Raw genomic sequence first — 23,915 nt, 5'->3', positions numbered from 1 at the left:
ACTCACACACACATACACACACACAAACACACACACACACACACAAACATACACACACACACACACACACACACACACACACACACACACACACGCACCGAGAAAAAAAAAAAAAGAGAGAGACAGAGACAGAGACAGAGACAGAGAGACAGAAACAGAGAGACAGAGAGACACTGAGAGACAGACAGAGACAGAGAGAGACACAGAGAGACAGACAGACAGACAGACAGACAGACAGACAGACAGACAGACAGACAGACAGACAGACAGACAGACACACACACACACACACACACACACACACACACACACAGACAGGCAGACATACGCACAAACAGACAGACATAATATTCCAGTAAACAACTTACGTTGAGCGCTTGTTCCCCGGCAATGGCTGTCTGGGCAGCTTCAGTATCCCACGCCTCATCATAACATTAAGTCAAGTTTTTTTACAGTAGCACAAGTTTGAAACTGTCGAAATTAACTTTCCACAGAGAAAATCGATAATTTCACTGTCAAAAACGCTTGTCAGAGAGTCGTATCCTTCGCATGTGTTAAGGTCTCTTTGCATTTTTCATTGCATTCTTCTGTGAATATTGTATTCCCAGGGAGGAATAGTTCTGCATTCGGCATCTTGACCAAAAGCTCTGAAGCACAAGTTCCAAGTCGATTGCCTTTCGTCTAAGGTTTACATTTTTACACCATTTGCACGCTTCTGAAGAGTTTTCTTCTTTTTGCTAAACAGATCCCATTTCACTTTCTAGAGACAAAGAGACGTGAGCAAATTTACTTAAGTTTCCTTTTAAGCCAGAAGTCAAACCGAACTTAATCTTAGCACGATTTCTCAACACACTGTGCCAGAAATCCCTGACCTTTGTCACCGAATACTCTCACTTGGAGACTGATTTTCAATGCCGGTCACCAATGAAAAATCGATCATAACTATGGCACTATAACTCTTAATGACAGCAAACACAAGTCTCTAATAACGACCTCGATCATAAATGTCAACCTTGACAACATTCAGAGTATACTCAAGCACTCCACAGTAATAGGACAATCACAATACTTTTCGTAGTGAGGCATTACCTTAAAACCCCTTAAAACATCCACTGTACACTCAAGCACTCCACAGTAATGACACAACTCAAAACACTTTTTCTGTAGCCAGGTTATAGCCGAAAACGACACGCCACTCAAAAGCTGGAAGGGTTGTTTCAGTTAAGCACTGACCACTCACCCTTATACACATAGATCCATAGACCCAAAACGATATCCCACTCCAAAGCTGGGAAAGTTTGTTGTAGTGAACGCTAATCACTAAGACTTACATACACATAGGGCTGCAGACCAAAACCACACCCGCCTACAGTATTTGTCTGAAACAATAAAGGTTACGGTGCTATTCACATGGCGTTGTTCTGGCAAACATGCCGTCACCTCCCGATTTCGCGACCACCTTGTTGACCTAGGTTGCGGTGTTGACAAAATCAATTATGAAAGCTCATGCCATGTTGAAATGAGAGAGGCTGTGGACCGACCCGGTCAAATACACTGAGGAAATTGAATCTGGAATTGGAACTTTCACTCCATGGGAAAATACAAGGTTCGAGGCTAGTTTAGTCTATTTGAAGGATAGGTTGAGCCTACTATTCAGAAAGATATATGAAAATGATTTTAAGCAGTTATTTATTTATTTTTTTTTAGCACTTAACAAATTGGCACACAATTAACAGTTTAAAAAAAAAAGGCTGACTAACAATTAATACTTGGTCGGAATTTGGAATTCCCACCTCGAGGGAAAACAAGACTGATGGCTAGTGTACTGGTTAAAGGCACAGTAAGCCTCGAGCTCCCGTAAACCATCACAGATACTGTCAGGCTTATACACACAGTACACACACCCTTTTGATTTAAACACTCACCGCTTGAGAACATCCTAGGTGTCCTCCGTAAAGAGCGAGCAATTTTCAAAGAATTTATTTTTGCGTGGTTTATCTTACCCTTGAGCCATCGCGAACCCGTGTGATCCAGTTTCCTTTTTTTTCACAATGTAGTCGTCAGTTTGTGATTTCAATGCGACTCGCTGTAACCTTATCTGCAATAGTACGTTATTGTGTACCTCTGAATCTAAACGCAACAAACGGTTGCGATTCACACGATCTAGAGCGGTGGAAATTGACTGTTCAGAGGAACGGGCGCTAGGCACAACCGTCGTCTGCTACGAGAAAGACGGTTTGCGTGACACGTTTCCGGGCTTTTATTTTTTCAAACTTTCAAAACCTCGAATTGTACTGATCTTGTCTTGATGAAAAAAGAATTCTTTTTTTATTTAAGAATGTTTGTGTAAACAAGCTGTCAATTTATTATCTAGATTTTAAAAGTTAGTTCTAGAGCCAAAACGAGGCGCCTGGTTTGCCGATCAGAGGGTCCACGAAAATAAATTCTTTGAACATTGCTCGCTCTTTACGTAGGGCACCTAGGATGTTCTCAAGCTGTGAATGTTTAAACGAAAGGGTGTTTGTACTGTGTGTAAAAGCCTGACAGTATCTGTGATGTTTGATCTCGTTTTTTTGAGAGAGAGAAAAAAAAAGAAATGGCCAGCGGACATTCTTTCACGAATATTTAGAACTTCAATCTCGCGAGCAACCATGTTTGTAAGTAGGAGTCCATGCACGAGCCAATATTCAGAAGATTGACAAATAAATAAATAAAGAGCTAGCAGTAAATATTTAAATATTTTCTTGGGGTTCAAACATTGACTTCTGTGTTCACAAAATGTGCGACCATTGATCATGACAAACGAGTGATTTCAAGATCATAAAAACTAGTGTTACCCATATGTGAGGTTTTCATTTGTTGAAAACCCACAAACCGTAGGCACAGTCAGCATTTTTAGATTCTTAAATGGTTTTGCGTCCAGTGCATATCATCATGCCATTTTATTTGGTAGATTTTGATTTTGTCATGGGCCTGGCTGTTGTTTGTATTTTTTAAAAATATTTTAATGAAAATATTGTAGATAAGGCTCGATATATTCTTCATTTAAGTTCATAAAAAAAATCACCGAAGCAGGCTTTACTTTTACAGCGAAGATATTCCGAACCAAATTACAACACATACAGATGAAAACTAAACTTGGCCCACCGGTTGAGATTTCCACTTCAACACAAATTTACTTTGCACTTCACGTCTATAGACTGACTGCCACTCTCCAAAAAGAGATAACACAGCCGACGAACAGGTATTCTTGCACAAGTCATCTAAACCAATACAGCACAACTTCCCTTCAACACACAGAAACCTAAATATCACAACGAGCTTTTACAGCCGCAACGCTGTGCGTGACACCATCTGAAGATTTTATTCAGGTTCATTGCCGTCATTGATCTTGCATTGCTAAGACATTTTGAAAGATGTCCTTGCTACAACTTAAATAGCCTCGCTACAAGAATTATTAAAGGTCCCTTGGTTACTTTAGTAATAGCTCTAAAACTAGATTTCAGCTTTGACATGTTCGATGTCTCAAAGGCAAGATCCGAGCTATATGGTCCGAGACATCTTGCTTCTGTGAGTAACGTAATTGTAATTTTGTACGATGACCGCGTAACTACGATTATAATCGTCAAAAACGTCCCACTCATTTAACTCTAGTTTCAAATTAGATTTCAAATTTCAAAAAGAAGTAAATGGTGTTAAACTTAGTGGCAACGGATGCAAGAGTTAGTCGGAGTGCTTGAGCTTACTTCGAAAATATAGTACCTGAATAACACTTGTCACACTTGTAGGAATCGCAAAAGTGTGAACCAACAACGAGCTCAGCCCCTGCACTGATGTGTCGTTGCTGCCGAGGACAGAAAGCGCCTTTAACCGAAACAGTTTACACAAGCTCGAGAACAATAAACGCCCAAGCCCCCAAACACAAAAACGAAGATCAAGTAGAGGAGATAAAACCTCAAGGAAACTTCAAACATAAAGCAAGATTGCCGGCCACGAAAAACGAAAGTTAAAGCTGTAAATTAGCGCTCATAAATCGAACCAAAAGCATGTCTCAACACACACACTCACACACAGTGCACGGAATAAACAGCGGTTAGGTCACCGCCCTAAATCAAAGATATAGCTCCTACGATAAATTCTTGCCACTGGAACAGAACACAGAAACAAGGAAAGAAAAGGTATTGGAGCTAGAACACAGCAGGTTTGGCAGCTCAGGTCGGGACTGGGAGAGAGAGAGAGAGAGAGAGAGAGAGGAGAGGGAGAGAGAGAGAGGGGGGGAGAGAGAGAGAGGGGGGGGGAGAGAGAGAAAGGGCGAGAGAGAGAGAAAGAGAGAGATAGGGAGAGAGAGAGAGAGAGAGAGAGAGAGAGAGAGAGAGAGAGAGAGAGGGGGGGGGGGGTTATTGGCCAGAAGTGAGGAGTAAACGGCGGCAGATTGTTATTGACCATCTCCCCAGCAACGATGATTGGGGCCGTGATTGGTTTCCTATCAATACTGACATGCCTGACAGCCTCTCCTCTGTCTGATCGGCCCACATGATGGAGTGCCTTTTGAAGTCTATACTCTCCGACAAAAGAAACGACACAACGGGCGGGCAAGAACGTATTTTCTTAAGTTGACAGTTTCCTTTCGTTAGACGAGAAAAGAAACCATCATGATTGTGTTTCAGTAATTTTCAGCTCTTGCTGCATGATAGAGTTGCTTTGAAAGTCTACACTCCGAGCAAAACGAAACGGTACAACTTCGAAGGTCAAGGCATTCTCTTTGAAGATCGGTAGTATAAGACACTAGTTCTGGGGACAGAAAAACCAAGTTAGCATAGCATCGGTAGTTTTTGTTTGCTAGAGAATTCTCACAGCATAATATGAGTTTTCATAGAGTTGTTTTTGGCAATCCATTTTCTGTTCGCTTTTGCCGCATGATACTGTGGCTTCTGCAGTGTAGTCTGCACGAAAAATGGGAGTCACTTTACTGACAGTCAGTATTTTCTGCCGAATGTATGTGGAGCATCGATGTGATATTGATTACCCGTCGGTATTAACAGCACCAAAGATCCCACTTCTGCTTGCTTCCTACATGCCAGGGGTTCTTTCTCTCTCAGTGGAGTTGGTCAAATTGTTATGAAGTATTATACCATAAGCTCTTTGACCCAAGAAATACAATCTCTTTACCCAAGAAATACAATCTCTTTACAGTGAAAAGTAAATCAGTGTCAAATATTTGAAAGGTGCAATTACTGAACAGAAAGTACAAGCTTAAAACTGCTGCTGCTGTTTTGACGATAAGGGACACACGCATTTTTTTTAGAGTTACTTTTGCGTCGTTTCTTTTGGACCAGCGTTTCCAGTGCTTTTACCCGCCACGGTGGGACACAATACAGGAGAAAGCTATGAAAGGTTTAACGTTTTGCCTGTAATGGGCGCTCCCTGCTGTTTCGTTCGATGATAGTCTTGGTCTTCAAAATGATCCACACGCGTTGCCTTGGCCCAACGAACCTCAAAGACAAGGGCATGTAAGAGTGCGGACATATGTACGCACGAGGGGTTATTCGCAACCACGTCAACACGATGGAGGCTGGCGCACGCACGCGTTGATGTAAGGGTGTGCACGCACACATACACACGCGCGCGCACACACACACACACACACACACACACACACACATGTATGCATGCTCGCACGCACGCACGCGCGCGCGCACACACACACAAATACAAACACAATCGCAAGCACACACAGACACAGACACAGACACAGACAAATACACACACACACAAATACACACACATGCGCAAGCACACACATACACACAGACACACACACACACACCACACACACACACACACACATCCACACAAACACACACACACACAAACAAACATGCACACACACACACACTCACACACACACACCACCACCACCACCACCACCCACAACCACTACCCTTACTATTCAACCAACCACCCCCCCCCCTCTCTCTCCTACTTCCTTCCTCTTCCACACACCCTCCTCCACGACTCACTTCACCATTCCACAAATCGATGCCAACCCAACCAGTCTATGGCAAGCTTGCGGTGTCACAATCATGATTTTAAGTGGATCCTTTCAAAGCTGATCCTCCCGATTGTTAGGTGCAAAAATAATCAGATCGGTACTGTTGAGTGACAACGACAGCGACATCAAAAACACTTGACTTGGCTGATCCATTATGATCCTAAACGGATAAACTGATATGATCACGAGTGTATATAGGGATTGAGTGAATGAACAAGAGGGTGAAACAATGAGTGGAGAGGGATAACAAAAGAGAAAACTTTGCGTGTGGGTGTGAGTGAGTAAGTGAGTGTGTGTGTGTGTGTGTGTGTGTGTTTGTGTGTGTGTGTGTGTGCATGTGTGTGTGTGTGTACGTGTGTGTGTTTAGAGACGGAGGGAGAGAGAAAAATGTTGGCACATTCGCAATGCTCATACATGTGGAAATCCGTCGGCACAGAAAACGGGCACCCAAACACACACAGAAAGGCAGACCGCGAGACACAACCTTACACACGCAAACAAACAAACAGACACGATCTCTCTCTCTCTCTCTCTCTCTCTCTCTCTCTCTCTCTCTCTCTCTCTCTCTCTCTCTCTCTCTCTCTCTCTCTCTCTCTCTCAAAAAATATGGGTTGCCAAGGGAGAAAACTCGTGTAACCTTGATCCAAACATTATGAGTAGTTATTTCCCTTCAACAAAAATCAATTGATTTTCAACAGGAAAAGAATTTTCTCCTAGCTTTTATATCTATAAAACGGAATAAAACTACGAAAAAATACCCCAAAACACATCAACACCTAGATCAGTCGTCTGCTCTGTCATCAAAGTCTGAAAGCACAAGTTAAAAGTGACAATGATATGTTCAGTTTGCTTATTTTAATTATTAGTACTGAGTGCAGCACCTTGGTTTTAAGAATGATTTATTCTGTGGAAAACCTCACAGAATATTGCTTAAAACCAGAATTCGAAATTTCGCAGATAAGTTTTGAAATCAAACACATAAAGAACTGAAAAGATGAAGGAACTCAAACTTTAATTAAATTGTTAATTGGTTAGGGCCTACTCATTTTTTCCGAAGTCACGAACGTTACCAAGCTAAATGCTGACAAAAACAAACAAAGGAGAAAAAAAAAGGGAAAAAAACATTAACAACCTTACAGTACCAATGTATTGCACACACAGCAACGACAAGAAGGAAAGTACAAATAAATAAATAAATAAACCATTTTATTTTACTCACGTTTCGATGGTCTCCGTTTCCGAGAAACTCTTGCGTCTTTTGGCATTGTCCGCCTGAAAACGAGGTAACGAGACATGTAAACATGTATGTAACCATAGTTACGGTGTTCAGAACACTTCTGAGCTAGTCACGCATCATAAACCGTCTTGAATTTGTCAGACAAAGTTACAGACAAATCACAGACAACTAACACCGATTAAATACCCCCCCCCCCCCCCCCACCCCCTTCTCACACTTGAAACCGGAGGACTGAGGGGATGAGGGATTGAAGCGGCACATGGATAACAGAAGGAGAAGGAAGCAACAAAAGAAAGGAAGGAGAGAAGGAAGGAATGAAAGAAGGAAGACCTCTCTCTGTCTGTCTGTCTTTCTCTGTCTGTCTGTCTGTCTGTCTGTCTGTCTGTCTGTCTGTCTGTCTGTACTGTCTGTACTCCTGTCTCTAACTCTCCGTTTCTTTCTCCCTCTGTCTGTCTGTCTGTCTGTCTGTCTGTCTGTCTCTCTCTCTCTCTCTGTGTCTCACTGTCTGTCTGTCTATCTGTCTGTCTGTCTGTCTGTCTGTCTCTCTCTCTCTCTCTGTCTCACTGTCTGTCTGTCTGTCTGTCTGTCTCTCTCTCTCTGTCTCTCTCTCTCTCTGTCTCTCTCTCTCTGTCTCTCTCTCTCTCTGTCTCACTGTCTGTCTGTCTATCTGTCTGTCTGTCTGTCTGTCTGTCTCTCTCTGTGTCTCACTGTCTGTATGTCTATCTGTCTGTCTGTACTCCTGTCTCTAACTCTCCGTCTTTTTCTCCCTCTCTCTGTCTGTCTGTCTTACGTCTCTCACTCTCTCTCTCTCTCTCTCTCTCTCTCTCTCTCTCTCTCTCTCTCTCTCTCTCTCTCACTGTCTGTCTCTCTGTCTGTCTGTCTCTCTTTCTCTCACTCTATCTCTCTATCACTGTCTGTCTCACTGTCTGTCTGTCTGTCTGTCTGTCTGTCTGTCCCTCTCGCTTTCTCTGTCAACTCTAGTTTATCTTACTGGGGATCGCTTGTGTGGAATTTACTTCCAATGTACTGTAAAACATGTCAAACCCTTTCGTCTTTAAAAAAAAAATGTTCGAAAATATCTTTGTCAAAAATAATTCTCTCCCTACACTTGAAAATCATAACTGTTACTGTATCACATCTTAATCATCATTTTATTAATCCATGAACCACGTGTTTTTGTTATTTTTTGTTAGTGTTTTTGTTAGTTTTAACCTGATTACAAATTCTTAGTTAATTAGTTATTCGTTTGGCTGTTTAAAACATGTTATATAAATATATATATATATATATATATATATATATATATATATATATATATATGTAATGTATAATGTCATGAATGTCTAAAAGGGACAGGTTGGAAGATTAGGCATCGCCTAAAACCTGTATCCCTTCGTAATAAAGTTTTGAATCTGAATCTGAATCCCTGTCTCTTCAGTTCCCTCTCTCTCCCTCTCTCTCCTTTTTCTCCCCAATCACTCTCTCTCTCTCTCTCCTTTTTCTCCCCAATCCCTCTCTCTCTCTCTCTCTCTCTCTCTCTCTCTCTCTCTCTCTCTCTCTCTCTCTCTCTCTCTCTCTCTCTCTCTCTTGCAGTTTGACAACCACACGAACCATATTACCTGGACAGTAATAAAGCTATCATAAGGGGATCATAACGGGATATCGGATTGAATACATTATTATCGGAGGCTTTGCACACAGAAAGATAACACGCCCTCAACAATGGCCTCTCCCGCTCTCGCGAAAGATACATGCAGGTTGAATCCTAGATAGCTAGTTTTCCTCTTTCAGGAAAACCTTGAACAGAAGGGCGATTTGTAACGACACACTCGTGAAGACTAGACATGAAAAGTCAAATCCTCTTCGGCGGTATGACGCTCCTATATTACAAAGTGAAGTCTGTGAACATGTATCAGGTAGGTTAACATTCGGAACAAAAGTCAACGAAACGAAACAAAACCTGTTGCTTCACTGCGACCCTACAGGAAGTGTCAACCGAGCGCTGCACGCACGCACGCACGCAAACACACACACACACACAAACACACACACACACTCACACACACACGGCACACACACACACACACACACACACACACACACACACACACACACACACACACACACACACACATACTCACAAAGCTGAAAGGCAATCAAAAATATACATGGACAAACATACGTTGGTGCAAGTAACGAAAGCATGAAAGGAATGAAAAGAAAACAAGGTCTTCAAACTAAAATCATGTAAAGATAGCATTCCCCCGTTGTCCTATCTATTTAACAAAAAATAACAAAAAATGTTTTTGTCTGCATTTTTTGGGCAGGTATTCGAATAATTTCAATACAGTCATGCACTGTATAAACCAGACTTGTTTAATCAAGTTCCTTCAACAAACCCGATTGAGCTACAGTCGGAAAGTTGCGCCCAGGTGAATGACAACAGTATTCTCTACTTTCGCGTCGCACAAACAGTTCTTTCAGGTGAGGGTAAACATTGGACAAGGTGTTTTGCATACTCCACAAACACTGACTGGCAAGAAAAGGATTACCTTCGTTCAAAAGAGCAAAATCAATAATGAGGCATGTCTGACAACAATCGATAGAAGAAACTGAGTGAAGGTTGTGTTTGAGGAACACGTCGGAAAGACTGTATCTTCGAACGAGACTTTTGCTATCACGAAAAGTGTGCGTGTGTGTTCATGGGGTGATGGAGGAATGTTGATGATGGACAGCAAGCAAGGAATTAAAAAAAATAATAATGACAGTAACAACTGCCAATAACGATGACAGAGAGGACAAGTGACAATAAGAAAACACGAAGAACTGTCTTGTCTTGATAAAATTTAGTCTAGCGCGTAAAAGATCCATGATAATGACATAGAACTAACGAGCATGTTTATAAGATGTCTTAGAATACATGAAATTTGATAAATAATATCATGAACAAGCCTGTCGCCAAGTTTCAGTTCTTTCGATTGTGGAACGACACCCCTCTTTCAATGTATAGACAGAAACTGTCTTCTGCAAAGAACTTTGGGCACAGAAATGTACCCTTTCTTCTCACCCGTCATCTCCTCCCCGACTCATCTCTCTCCCCCCCCCCTGCCCACACACGCTTTTTTAAGACAAGGAATAATAAGAATCATGAACACGTTTCTTTTCAGAAGCACCACCTGGTTATCCAACAACTGGACTTCATCCTCGTCATCCTCCTCAGTGGGGTCCTGGTCTGGTGCCAAGAACTTGACGTTCTTTCCTTTTATGTGAGGCATCCTTCAGATTGTTACATGCACTCACTAACACACACACACACACACACACACACACACACTTCCCTAGCGTTTGGTCAGTATTTCTACCAGCAATTTTGAAATCTGACGTTCAGGGAATACGGTCATGGCCTGGCTTGTGCAGAAACCAATCCGTTGTTTGTTATCAGGTCAAACCTTAGGTAGCACTGCGGTAAAACAGTCATATTTGCGGGCACGCATGTCACAGCGTAAACCGGAAAGCCTCACCGGTTGACGATTTCGATATTTTCCGGTATGTTATTGTTTTTCGACCGGTGGGATACTAGAAATGACGGGTTTGTGCCGTCTCTGGTTATGCCCCAAGTTCTGAAGAAGTTGGATTGTCTCAACATCACTGAGGAATGTTTCTCAATTTTAACTGTGAGTACAGTTCTGATGCACTAGAGCCAGGTATTTCTGCAAGCAGTGTATCAGGAATTCGATGATGTGACCTTGAACGTTGGCGTCCTATAATTAATGTCCTCATGAAAGGTCAACTTTCATGAGTATGTGACTGGTCAAGGTAGGTGATACACAGTGAGTATGTGATAATTATATACTCTTGCATGACTCATTCCAGAAATGCATTTCTTGCAGCCAGTATGTATGGCACCAACTGATGATTCTGTAGCAGAAACCGCCGCATGTCCTTGTTTTGAACAGTCACCATAATTCATGTACACCAAACACAGACAGGCGAAAACACTTTCATTACGACGGACAGCGTCGCAAATCAGACAGAAACGGTTGAACGCTGTGAACTCGGTGGGTCGTAGGCTACGTGTCTATACTGCACACGAAGAGATATCAGAGACCAGCATAGCGTTAGCCAGTGACAGTGTGCAGGTCGCTGGTCACCTCTTGTTACCTGAGCAAGGTGAAGGTACACATCAGACGACTGTCTTGTCACTCTTGTTTTCGTTCTTCATGTTTCATTTATTTTTTAATCATTCGCACCACATGTTTCAATACAAGCAGTCTTTACGATTCAACTGTCGTCTTTTGCCAACGTTTCAAACCTGCTCAGTTTAGACATGGACTAACCCCCTCAGCCACAGTAATCGCAACTGCAAAATAATGTAGCCGTAAACTCACTTGCCTCCTACGGCTAACCTAAGGTACAAACGGCGATAAATGTATGTGCTCTTTGTAGCTTGGCCTCAGACCCTATCTCTGTCACAAGAATATCTCCAAAGGTAAGCTTTCCATTCCTCATACTTACACAACATTAAATTGTTATTGAAACAATCAAAACATGTCATCTGTCGTGTGGCTTCAACATGGCCAAGGACTATTTGACTCCAAAAGAACTGATCAAGGATTGTCTGGCAGAAGGTAGTATTATGATCCCTCCTTGTTCCTGTTCCAGGTACTACCTTCTAATTAAAAAAATCAAACTTGTTAAACTGAGAATTGTGAAAAGTAAGTTTACGGTTGTGCTCAGTTCAATGCAGTCATATGCTGCATTATGATAAATTCACTAAAATCACGTACTGCACTCGTTCGTTGGTACAATATCTTCGACAAAATCTTGCCAATGGCCGATTGGTTTTGTTATCATCACACATCAAGTACTGCGATACATGCGTTCTTTGTTAATACAAGTTCAATTCTGAACAGGTACAGTCAAGATATAGTTTTGTTACGAATTTAATAAATTTGCATTTAAAAACATGAAGGCTTTGCGTCTATTTTCGAGGTTAACGTTCAGTCGAATATTAATTTTAATTTTTTTTTATTATTCTCTTTATTTATATAGCGCCTTATCCGAAGTTCAAAGCGCTTTATGCCGTGTGAGATGGAATTTTTTACACAATATAATTATCACGCATTCACATCGACCAGCAAACCTCAAGCCTGTTAGGCGAATGTTCACCTTTCGCGGCCTTTATTCCAAGTCACACGGGTATTTGATGGACATTTTTATCTATGCCTATACAATTTTGCCAGGAAAGACCCTTTTGTCAATCGTGGGATCTTTAACGTGCACACCCAAATATAGTGTACACAAAGGGACCTCGGTTTTTCGTCTCATCCGAAAGACTAGCACTGGAAAGGTTAGGAAAGGGGGGAGAAAATAGCGGCCCGACCCAGGGTCGAACACGCAACCTCTCGATTCCGAGCGCAAGTGCGTTACCACTCGGCCACCCAGCGTTACAACTGCAGGTATTTTTTTGTTTCTACACTTCAGCTAAGAGGAAGTTTGAGACTAAGTGATGTTTTTCACACATAGACGCAAAAAGCACACGAGCATCAAGATAACGATAAAATGTCAGGCTTCGCGTGTACGGTGATCGGTCGACGTAGATAAGCATGCACACTTCTTTTTCAATAAACTCTTCCACGAAGTGACATAAGAAAGGGATTCACACTTCTTTCCTCAATAAACACGTTTCACTTTTTCTTGTCTCTCACACACACGAAAGTAGTAAGTCCTACAGAGGTGATAGGAGCTGATAACACTGCGAGGCGTCTTCACACACACAATACAAAACACTCAGCAGTTTCCCCACGAGGCAATCCCGGTTCGATCCTCTTCCGTTGAAATAAACGACTCCTCTCTATAGACTGCTAAGTGATAGCATGTATTCTGCGACCCATGACTAAGTGAGAGTAAAGTGTTGTCACGCTGGGACGTCAGTGATAGCTTGCACCTGTGTGTGTACATACTGATTGCCTGTTGTGACGTTTGAGCCACTGAGAATCTTGAACACCGAGAACTCAAAGTTGTCGTTCACATGGGAGATACAGAATAATAGTGGAAACATGTACAAATAATGGAATCAGCCTTCGTCTTCTCTATTCATTTGTCCTCCTAATGTTTGATGCGTGCGGTGGTAAGGGTGAAGGTTGGTGGCTTCTCATAGTTTCTGAGTAGGCCTAATCATAGTTGTCGTGTCTTTCAACGGATAACATTTAACAAAATAAGTATTTGAATAACAGAAGCCAATCATTGTTCCATGTCCGTCCCTTTGCTACATGTTGTCTTTGATGCTGCAGAAGGAGTCTTACCGTTATACTTTTTTTGCGACACTTACGTTTACTAATTACAGAGAGAAAAACGTGCAGCGAGTCCGCGCTAGTCTATTTTCATCAATTGTGTTCTCCCTATCAGAACAAATAATGTGCGTTGAAAACAAATAGTTACAAAGATCTTTATAGCATAAGACAGTTGTATTAAGAAGGGTTTATATACCTCTAGATAGACCAATTAAAGCGTTAAAACTATTTCATTATTGCTGATTATACTCAGTTAATGGTAGAATTGCTTATAGCAGTAAGGCTATTTCAAAAAGTGTTGAAATAATCCGTTTCATCGCTTTCGGCAAAAGTGTCCATTGCATTAAAACACAAATCTGAGAAACAGTACGTACACGTAGACTAATGTTGTTCTCCGTCTGACCTCAAGGGTACACGATTACACGGACGTTTGTGACGTTTAAGTGAGTATCGTTATTGTTGTCTTCTTAACTCTCACTGGAAGAGACCTGTTTACACTGGTTTACACCTAACACCTCTTTAGCATTTAAATGTTCATGTTTATTTATGCGTACTAACTGTCCATGCGCGTATAAATCATGTCACGGAACACAAAGCAGAGTCTGATGAGAAATGTGTAGCCATCCAGTTTAAAGACCATTACTGTCGCCTTGCTACTTGTATTTTAGCTTGCGACTTGTGTACTATAGTAGCTGCTCCACTGATGTCAGAACAAACGTAGCTTTGCATTTTTTATGGTTAAAAGAGATATCAAATCATGATTTTCTTTCTACTTGTTTTTAAGCAAGCATGTCGTGGGCTGAAACTCCCACGTACACTCGTGTTTTTGCACGAGTGGAATTTTACGTGTATGACCGTTTTTACCCCGCCATTTAGGCAGCCATACGCCGCTTTCGGAGGAAGCATGCTGGGTATTTTCGTGTTTCTATAACCCACCGAACTCTGACATGGATTACAGGATCTTTTCCGTGCGCACTTGGTCTTGTGCTTGCGTGTACACACGAGGGGGATAAGCCACAAGCAGGTCTGCACATAAGTTGACCTGGGAGATCGGAAAAATCTCCACACTTCACCCACCAGGCGGCCGCGGCCGGGATTCGAACCCTCGACCTTCCGATTAAGAGGCCGACGTCTTACCACCCCGCCACAGCGCCCGTCGCACAAATCCTCTGACATAAAAGTTATTGTCGTGTTTCTTTTTTTTTTCAAGCAGCTTCAACAGGTTTAAAACAACATTAATTGAAAGCGTTGGGCTTTTTTTTTTTTTTTAGAAGAAAATCCTATTTTATTCATTTTTTTGGTGCACACATTAAATGTTTTATTGATTCTTCGAGATATTTACCTGAAATTGTACTGACACGGTTCAAGAACAACACATTGTACTATGTGAGGCTTCCCCCCTTCCCTGTCCCTGAGTTCAATGGCACTTTTCTCCACTTGGCAGTTTTATAGTCCTTGGGAAGATTACTCAACGGAATCTTTGCTACCCTTCTCGGGTTTATAAACTGTCATAAACTGGATCGTAGATACAGGAAACTACCCATCATTATAGAACACTATTCAAGAGACAGGTGGCTCGTATGTGTACCCAAGATGGCTCCACTAAATATAGTCGTCCGTTTCCGCAACAGAGCTGCACAAAATTGCACCTGAACTGTATTGCCTTGTACAGTATCACCATCCTACAGGGCAAATATAACCGCTGCGTACAGACTTATTGACAATGATGTGATTCACGCCGATTCCCGGAGATGATAGCCTCCAGCCAGTTATATCTACATGAAAACGAAAGCACTGTGCCTTTTAGCCAGTCAGTCGTATGTTCACACAAAAAATACACAAAACTCAGTGTAAAATGGCACTATTTTCAGACTTTTGTCTTCAGATCGCCAAGCATGACCACAACTGTCTCAGGCCACAGACTGACTACAGTCTTCTATATAGGAGAAACCCTGGTTTTTTTCATAAAACACACAAGACAATGACTGCATGAAGACAGTACCGCATGAGACTCTCTACGGATCCCCCAACTGTCTCTACTCCTTGCCTTCAATGATGGAAAGGGACGTGCCCTTTATGCCAACTGCAAACAAGGACTTAACCCTAACTTGCAGGCAGCAGATTTACGACTGCTATCTCAGACGAAGTTTAGAGAGACACAGATACAACAAAAAACCTGTGTTGTTTCCATGAGGCTAAATAATTCACACCACAAAGTGTCTGCAGCCAGATTTGTACTTTCACAAAGACACTCAAAACACACGGTTGATTAGTGTTTTCTCCTCAGACTCTAGATTGAAAGCACTCCCCTGCATAAAATCCTGAGACACAAAACACAATACACTGACTGAACACTGTATTTCCAGTACATGGGAGTCTCAGTATATCCCCCAGAGGTCCCTAGCCCTTGCCCACGGTGATGGAAGGCGACGTGACCTCCAACCCAACTTCAAACAAGGTAAGAAGTCCAACTTTCTGGCAGCAAATTTACGACTGCTACCTCAGAGAAAGTTTAGAGAGACACTCATCAAAATAAACCCGTGTTGTTTCCATGAGGCTAAATGATTCACACCACAAAGTGTCTGCAGCCAGATGTGTTCTTTCACAAAGACACTCAGAACACACGGTTGATTAGTGTTTTCTCCTCAGACTCTAGATTGAAAGCACTCTCCTGCAGGAAAGCCTGAGACACAAAACAAGGTGCCTGCAGCCAGATTTGTACTTTCCAAACGACACCCAAAACACGCAGTTGATTACTGTTGTCTGTTCAAATGGAAAGCACTCCCCTGCAGGAAATCCAGAGACACAAAACACAATACACTGACTGAACACTGTCTCTCCCCAGTGCATGGGAGTCTCAGTATATCTCCCCAGAGGTCCCTAGCCCTTGCCCTCGGTGATGGAAGGCGACGTGTCCTCCAAGCCGACTTCAAACAAGGGACTCAAGACCTACAGATTTATGGCTGCTGCCTCGCTGAGAGAAAGCTGAGAGAGTGCGGCTATCATGAAATACACACCCGTTACAAAAACAATTCTCCACCCCGGGTACATATAGCAGCTAGCAGGGTAGTTTATCTCCGATGCCATGGACTCTTGGCCAACATTTTCACTGCTAGGAAGAGCGCACGAGGCAAAACTTCAAATTGAGTTGCTGTTCTATACGCCGACCGCTGGTCTATGAATCTGCGTCATTGCATTATTGTCGGGTGAACAGGATGAGTTTGCACTTGTCGCAGCACACCAGTCTCGGGTGAGCGTATAAAGAGAGTAACGCACGGTGGAATACTTAATTTGGAACGATTGCTTCGTACCGCCACCACAGTGGAACCCCCCCCCCCCCCCTTTGAGACCCTCCAAGTTAAGACTCCCTCCCTGTTAAGACTTTGTTGTGTGCACCTTTTCTGTTCATATAACCTCTGTAAATTTACCTCCATTTTACGACTCCCTCCTTTTTAAGACCTGATTTTCTCAGATTTTTGGAGGCCTCAAAAAGGGGGTTCCACTATATTCTGTAACGAAGCTGCCTTATTGCACTGGTCGTATGTACGATTACTACTTTTGGTTTGCACATAAGGAGTTTCTGTTCGTCTCTCTGTCCCCTCTCTTCTCTCTCTCTCGGGGTGACAACCACCCGGGGTGCAGCGCACTCCAGGTGACTGGGGTTGATAAAGATCCTGATACCTTTCCAATTTGGCCTGTGAAATTACTTTTAATCAGGGGACCCAGGGAGAGAAAGTCCCGGGCAGGAAAAAAAGAAGTTCGTGGGGGAGGGGGGAGGGGAGAAGTTAGTTAGTTAGTTGGCTGTTGCTTTTCGGGTCCAGCGGACCATAATAGGCCACATCAGGACCCCGGAAGGGGAGAAGGAGAGGGGGGATGGAGAGGGTGGAGAGAGAAAGAGCCAAGAGAGAGAGAGAGAGAGAGAGAGAGAGAGAGAGAGAGAGAGAGAGAGAGATGGAGAGAGAGAGAGGGAGAGAGAGAGGGAGAGAGAGAGAGAAGGAGAGAGAGAGGGAGAGAGAGAGATGGAGAGAAGAGAGAGAGAGATGGAGAGAAGAGAAAGAGAGACGGAGAGAGAGAGAGAGAGATCAAATCAAATCAAATCAAATCAAATTTTATTTTACGAGGGTTGTGGCATAAGCAATATAAACGAGCTTCTTTTCAACCAGCCCTCGCCCAGAGAGGGACTATTCTAATCTTAAAATGAAAATAAAAATAAAAAAGGCAGAAAAACTATTCACATTCATGACTATATACACGTTGTAGGCTATACATACATTCTTGCGTTATGAAACACTGATGCTTTATGGACAGATATGATCAATATGAAAATAATCAGAACGAAGTCTTCCATCACTGTGACTTTTCGTAATTTGACATTAAATGTAATGAGAGGTGTTTTTTGAAAGTATTGAGATTTGTTGGGACTCGAACTGATTCCGGGAGAGAATTCCACAAAACGCTGCCAGAATAAGCTAAACTTGATTTAAAGAGATCTATCCGCGGAATGGGGACGTTGAATTTTCGGCTTGGTTTGGCTTTAAATTTTGTAATGAAAGCACTCGGTGCATGGCCGGAAAGGATTTTGTGAAGGAGCACGCCTTTATTTGATTTAAATCTTTCTTTTAAGGGCAAAATCTTAAGTTTTTTATAATCGTCGAAAACAAGACTGGATTGTTTTAATAGAACTGATTTTAGTGCTCGTCTGTGTAGACTATACAGTGGTTTTAAAATATTTGCACTCGCTGAGTCCCAGATGGTCGAACAATAATCCGTGATGGTTTGTATGGAGAGGGAGAGAGAGAGAGAGGGAGAGAGAGAGAGAGAGAGAGGGAGAGAGAGAGAGAGGGAGAGAGAGAGAGAGGGAGAGAGAGATGGAGAGAAGAGAGAGAGAGAGAGATGGAGAGAAGAGAGAGAGAGAAAGAGAGAGAGAGAGAGGGGGGGAGAGAGAGGGTAGGCCGTATAGAGAGGGAAAGGTTGTCATTGAAAATTCTCATTAAGAAAATCCATGATAGGGTTTTAGAGAACTCGGACTGGAGTGAGCAAGATCGAGAATATTAACAGCTATTGGGTTTTCAGCGTAGCAATAGGCCGGTCCGATATTTAGACGAGACAAGTATAATGCCGACGAGTCGAAGACGAGTCGCATTATACTTGTTCGAGTCTAAATATCGGACCCTATTGCTACGCTGAAAACACAATAGCGATTATATGGCTGTTCTGACCTTGATTTGTTGTTCCAAACTTACAAAATGACAGTTTTTGCGTCGATGCGTTGATCTCAGGTTTTCGGATAGCAGACGCCGTTTCTTATGCGCATTAGTTTTGCGCAGGCGCCACACTGACTTTGGAAAATAACCTCGATTTGACAACACAGCCGATAAACAGCTTTTTATTAGTTCATTCGTATACAACAAAAAGAAGTTTGAGTTTTTTTTAAATTTTGAACAAGACTACTTATGAAGAAGACAAAAACACAACATCAACGGAAAACTAGAAACAACTGAAGAACTAGGATGCAACAAGGGGAGGAGAAGAGAACAGCTAATCCGTACAATGCGAGCAGACGACAGCGAAAAGAAGACCGCGACTTGAACTCAGCAAGTCAAACTTATCTGCCACTGGAGGGGAAGGGGAGAGAAAGTCTTACTTTATGCTTACTGTTATCAAATAGGTGTATAGCAATGCCGGAGTACACTAGAGAGCTGTGTTAAGCAGTGCTTGGCAAGGCCTGGAGTATTTGTCTTGCTGTCAAACAGAAGCTAGGTGCAAACTTCTCTGAAATAGAGCTCTTCTTTTTTCTCAGTCAGTTTTATGTTTTACACACACAGTTCTACGCAGAAACTCAGTTTATCCTACATACGCGAGAGAGACACCCGTGAGATAATAATCGTTCAAATCACACGTGTGTATATCATGTAAATGAGGTCATGTCAAGCAAGTCTGGCAGGGACCTGTTTTTCCACTGCTTATGGTACCAAAGTCACCGAGACAAACGTCATTATAGAAATTGCGCTCCATGAATCTTTAGAACTAACACGTCACTCCACACTTTCAGAGTGACGTTTCTTTGCTTTGACGTAATAGATTGCACGAGGCTTTAGAAGAGATCGAGGTTCCAAAACAAGCGTCTTCAATTTAGCTGCCTCGACTGCAGGACATTTTCAGTAAAATACACGTAAGTACTCGTTGCTTTTTCAAATAGTGAACAGCTCGCTTTCGCTCGCAGTTCAATATTTAAAAAAACAACTCGTGTAAATCTGGTACGACACAGCAAGCCATGTAGTATTCTCTATGTTTCCTGCAAAACCGGATGAAAGAAGGGAGGATTTGTGTCTAAACCCACACGCTTTTTTGTGATTGTTAAAAAATTCAAGCAGTGGTTTTTCAAACCTTGAAAGAGAAACTTGAAACTTATCAGTTGCGCTTCATCAATATGAATGATTGATTTCAAGATCTAATGGTGAGTTTTAAGAAAGAAATTAACATCACATTTTTATTGTGTGTATTTGATGTGTATACATTTCTTTATTTAGGTTTGCAAAGCACAGTTCCTACACTGAGTAGTTTTTTTTATATCCATTTTATTTTATTTTTTTAAATGAATAGCGTGCATTTAAGAAAGATACCTGTTGCGTGACACTGCCTTACATGATTGATTCTGAGGGCTATGATCAGGAAGTTACATGTGTTTTCTACTCTTTCCCGGTCATAACGTTCGACCAAATACTGAAATTAAAACAAAATTGGCATCGTCTGTAATCAAAACAAAAACAAAAGCTGATGTGTCGTACTTTAGTACAAAGCGTTCAGTTTCATACCTGTGTTCAACCAAGTGAGAAGTTCTCATACATTCTGCAGTGTGTGATCAGAGGAATTTGGAACATTTAAATTAAGCGGAGTTAATTGTGTATTGGAGAGGTTCTTTTCATATAATGATTGATCTATCTTTGTTAACTCTGCAGTCAGGAAGACCATTTCCATACGAGTATTGGACATACGCTAGCTCGTCTTTCTATTGTAGGTGTTGTACTCTTTTTTTTCCTGATATTTGTTTGCCAAAGGTGTTATTTCTGTTAATAACTTAGTAGAAGATCGATGTCGATATAGTTTCTAATGCATCGAAGCGTTTAAGTCGATGACATGGACAACGCCAGAATACGAGAGTTCCGGTACATTTCTGTGTGAAATAATATAAGGCAACACGAAATAAGTTCGTATGTCCCAGGAAAATATCATCTACGCTATTTTCAAAGAAAGAGAGAGAATGAGAGAGAAAGGTGAAAGTGTTGTGCTTGAGTTTGCGTGCGTGAGTCTGTCAATGTGTCTATTCGTGTCAGTGTCACGTTTCTTGATGATGATTGTATTCTTGTTTTGTTTCATTGCTAACCTGACAACCTGTTCGGGCAATATATAGGTCTATGATGCAAACATAACAAAAAATATGTCCCGCTTCACACACACAAATAGGCTACATACTACACCACACATCCTGTAAATATTTTACGCTTCGTAACGTAAAGAAATAATATACTACATCAAACACACCGTAACTATTTATGTGACGTCTAAAATATTTGCGCAAAGGTCATAAATTCAAATCCCGACGCCACAAAAAAATGAACCAGTTCCTGTGTTCATGAAGGAGGACTATCTGACTCTCCTCTATAGCTGTCACAAACTGAACGTGACTTTTACAAAGAACCAGATTCACAGCAAACAAAATCTCGCAAGTAGCACTACTCGAATACACACCTTAAAAGTCTTTTTGACGGACTTGCCCCGTTTGGAAGAGTCACTTCACACAAAGCTGTCAACTTCAAATATGAATCACATAGACACGAAAAGTGTTTGATCTGGGTCTGAAATATATGGCGTATTCTGGTTTAACGTTTTAAGTGTGGGGGTGGTTGGGGGTATCGGGGGGGGGGGGGGGGGAGGGGGGCGTGTATGTGGGAGTGGGAGTGTGTGTGTGTGTGTCTGTCTGTGTGTGTCTGTTTGTGTGTGTGTGTGTGGTTTTCAGAGAGAGAGAGAGAGAGAGAGAGAGAGAGAGAGAGAGAGAGAGAGAGAGAGAGAGAGAGAGAGAGAGAGAGCGGGAGAGAGAGAGAGAGAGAGAGAGAGAGAGAGAGAGAGAGAGAGAGAGAGAGAGAGAGTTTCAAATGAATGGTGAAAGTAACAGGAGGGAGGTTTACAATCAATTCTGTGTTAGAGAATAATAACGAGGACAGCGGTATATACACACAAAAATACACATAACATAAATAACAGAGGCGTTTGCATTCAAATATATATGGGGGGGGGGGGGGGTTAGATTGCTCAATAAACGATTTTTTTTACAAGAAAGAGGAAAAGGTGGAGAGTCTACAAACAACTCAGTATAAGAGATAAAGAAACTGGAAAAGATCAGAGCCACGTTTCCTTTGCCGAAATCGAAATCTACTTGTACTTCGAGGAGCGAGGAAAAGTAACCTAGTTATAGCCTAGTATCTTCAATTGAACGCTTCATTGCTCGCACAACAAAACAAAACAAATGGCGCAAAGTGACGTGCGCGCCTGAGCATTTCCCTCGTGAACCAGATATTTATTAATTATTGCTCCCAAGGTTGAGGTTTACCCTTAAAACGTAGACTGCAGATCATGCTTATAGACGTGTAACTGTCTTTTCGTGCGCGGCATGTACAAGAATACTGATTTTAACAGCTCGGCATAAACCAGATTCTGCTCGAGAAAATTAGTTTTGAACATTTTGGATAGTTGCCTTACGCTTGTATAAAACACCTCAAAGTCATTTTATAACTATTTTATACCACACGTCAAAGTCCTTTGATGTTTGTATATTTGAATCCTTTGGACCGCTGTTGAACGTGATAATAATTATACACTCACGACACATTCATTTCCCATTACGACAGATTTTAAAACATGTTTAACGGGCATAATAGTTACGGCATTTGAACAAACATTATAGGCACAATCCTTCCACTTTAAACGATTCGTGTGTGTGTGTGTGTGTGTTTGTGTGTGTGTGTGTTTGTGTGTGTGTGTATGTGGGATATTTATAGAGCGCATGACGTTCTCTAAGCGCTTCACAATGAACTGGTGAGAGGTCAAGGCAGGTGAGGTAGCCCGCACGTTGAACATCTCTCATGCTGGGTATTTTCGTGTTTCTATAACCCACCGAACTCTGACATGGATTACAGGATCTTTTCCGTGCGCACTTGGTCTTGTGTGTACACACGAAGGGGGTTAAGTCACTAGCAGGTCTGCACATAAGTTGACCTGGGAGATCGGAAAAATCTCCACTTTTCACCCACCAGGCGGCAGCGACCGGGATTCGAATACACGACCTTCCGATTAGGAGGCCGACGTCTTACCACCACGCCACTGCGCCCGAAATGGTTGGATGGTCTTCTCTGGCCAGTCTGGTCAAATCTTAGTTGGTTGGTTTTCACGCAAAGGACTGTGCCTTTAGGATGTTTCTCAATGGAGCAAACATGTCTCTGCAGAGACCATCTTATCTCAGGCAAAAAGTCTGGACGGACTGTTGTCGGTGTGAAATATGATCTACAGGGGAGGGAAGGGATCATTAAAAAAAAAGCATCTTTAGAGATGGATGTTTGACTTACCTGTCTTCTCTTGGCCCAAGGTCACGCTAGGAAGATGCCTTTCCCAGTATTTGTATTATCCAAAGTCACGATACAATGAAAGGAAGATGCCTTTCCAAGTATTCTTTTGATCCAAAGTCACGATGCAATGAAAGGAAAATGCCTTTACCCGTCTTCTCTTGACCCAAAGTCACGCCACAATAAAAATAAGATGCCTTTCCAAGTATTCTTTTGATCCAAAGTCACGATGCAATGAACAGAAGATGCCTTTACCAGTCTTCTTTTGAGCCAAAGCCACGCTACAATAAAAGGAAGATGCCTTTACGAGTCTTCTTTTGACCAAAAGCCATGCTACAACGAACGGAAGATGACTTTACCAGTCTTCTTTTGATCCAAAGTCACGCTACAATGAAAGGAAGATGCCGTTACCTGTCTTCTTTTGACCCAAAGTCACGCTACAATGAACGGAATATGCCTTTACCCGTCTTCTCTTGACCCAAAGTCACGCTGCAATGAACGGAAGATGCCTTTACAAGTCTTCTTTTGACCCAAAACCACGCTACAATGAACGGAAGATGCCTTTACGAGTCCTCTCTTGACCCAAAGCTATGCTACAACGAACGGGAGATGCCTTTACCCGTCTTCTTTGAACCGAAAGTCACGCTACAACGAACGGAAAATACTTTTACCAGTCTTTTTTTTATAATTTTTTCCCAAAGCCATGCTAAAATGCC

At 42.1% G+C, this 23,915-nt stretch overlaps 2 protein-coding genes across 6 annotated transcripts in view; one reads left to right on the top strand and one right to left on the bottom strand.

Moving 5' to 3' along the window:
- Positions 1-23,915, top strand: part of LOC138958869 (uncharacterized) — a 291,914-nt gene that overhangs the window by 36,347 nt on the left and 231,652 nt on the right. The window lies entirely within an intron of this gene.
- The window catches only part of LOC138958863 (cilia- and flagella-associated protein 337-like), a 90,282-nt gene that overhangs the window by 63,201 nt on the left and 3,166 nt on the right, over positions 1-23,915 (bottom strand). For 3 of the 5 annotated variants that reach the window (XM_070330167.1, XM_070330171.1, XM_070330169.1), the window contains exon 4: positions 7,272-7,324. In XM_070330167.1, coding sequence (XP_070186268.1) covers positions 7,272-7,324 — 53 coding nt within the window. Of the gene's footprint in view, positions 1-368; positions 801-7,271; positions 7,325-10,465; positions 10,822-23,915 lie in introns of those variants that run through there. The other 2 variants (XM_070330170.1, XM_070330172.1) reach the window with 2 other exon arrangements.

This window comes from Littorina saxatilis, linkage group LG2 (assembly GCF_037325665.1).
Source record: "Littorina saxatilis isolate snail1 linkage group LG2, US_GU_Lsax_2.0, whole genome shotgun sequence".
Lineage (NCBI taxonomy): Eukaryota > Metazoa > Mollusca > Gastropoda > Littorinimorpha > Littorinidae > Littorina > Littorina saxatilis.
This window is presented reverse-complemented; position numbering and strand designations above follow the sequence as displayed.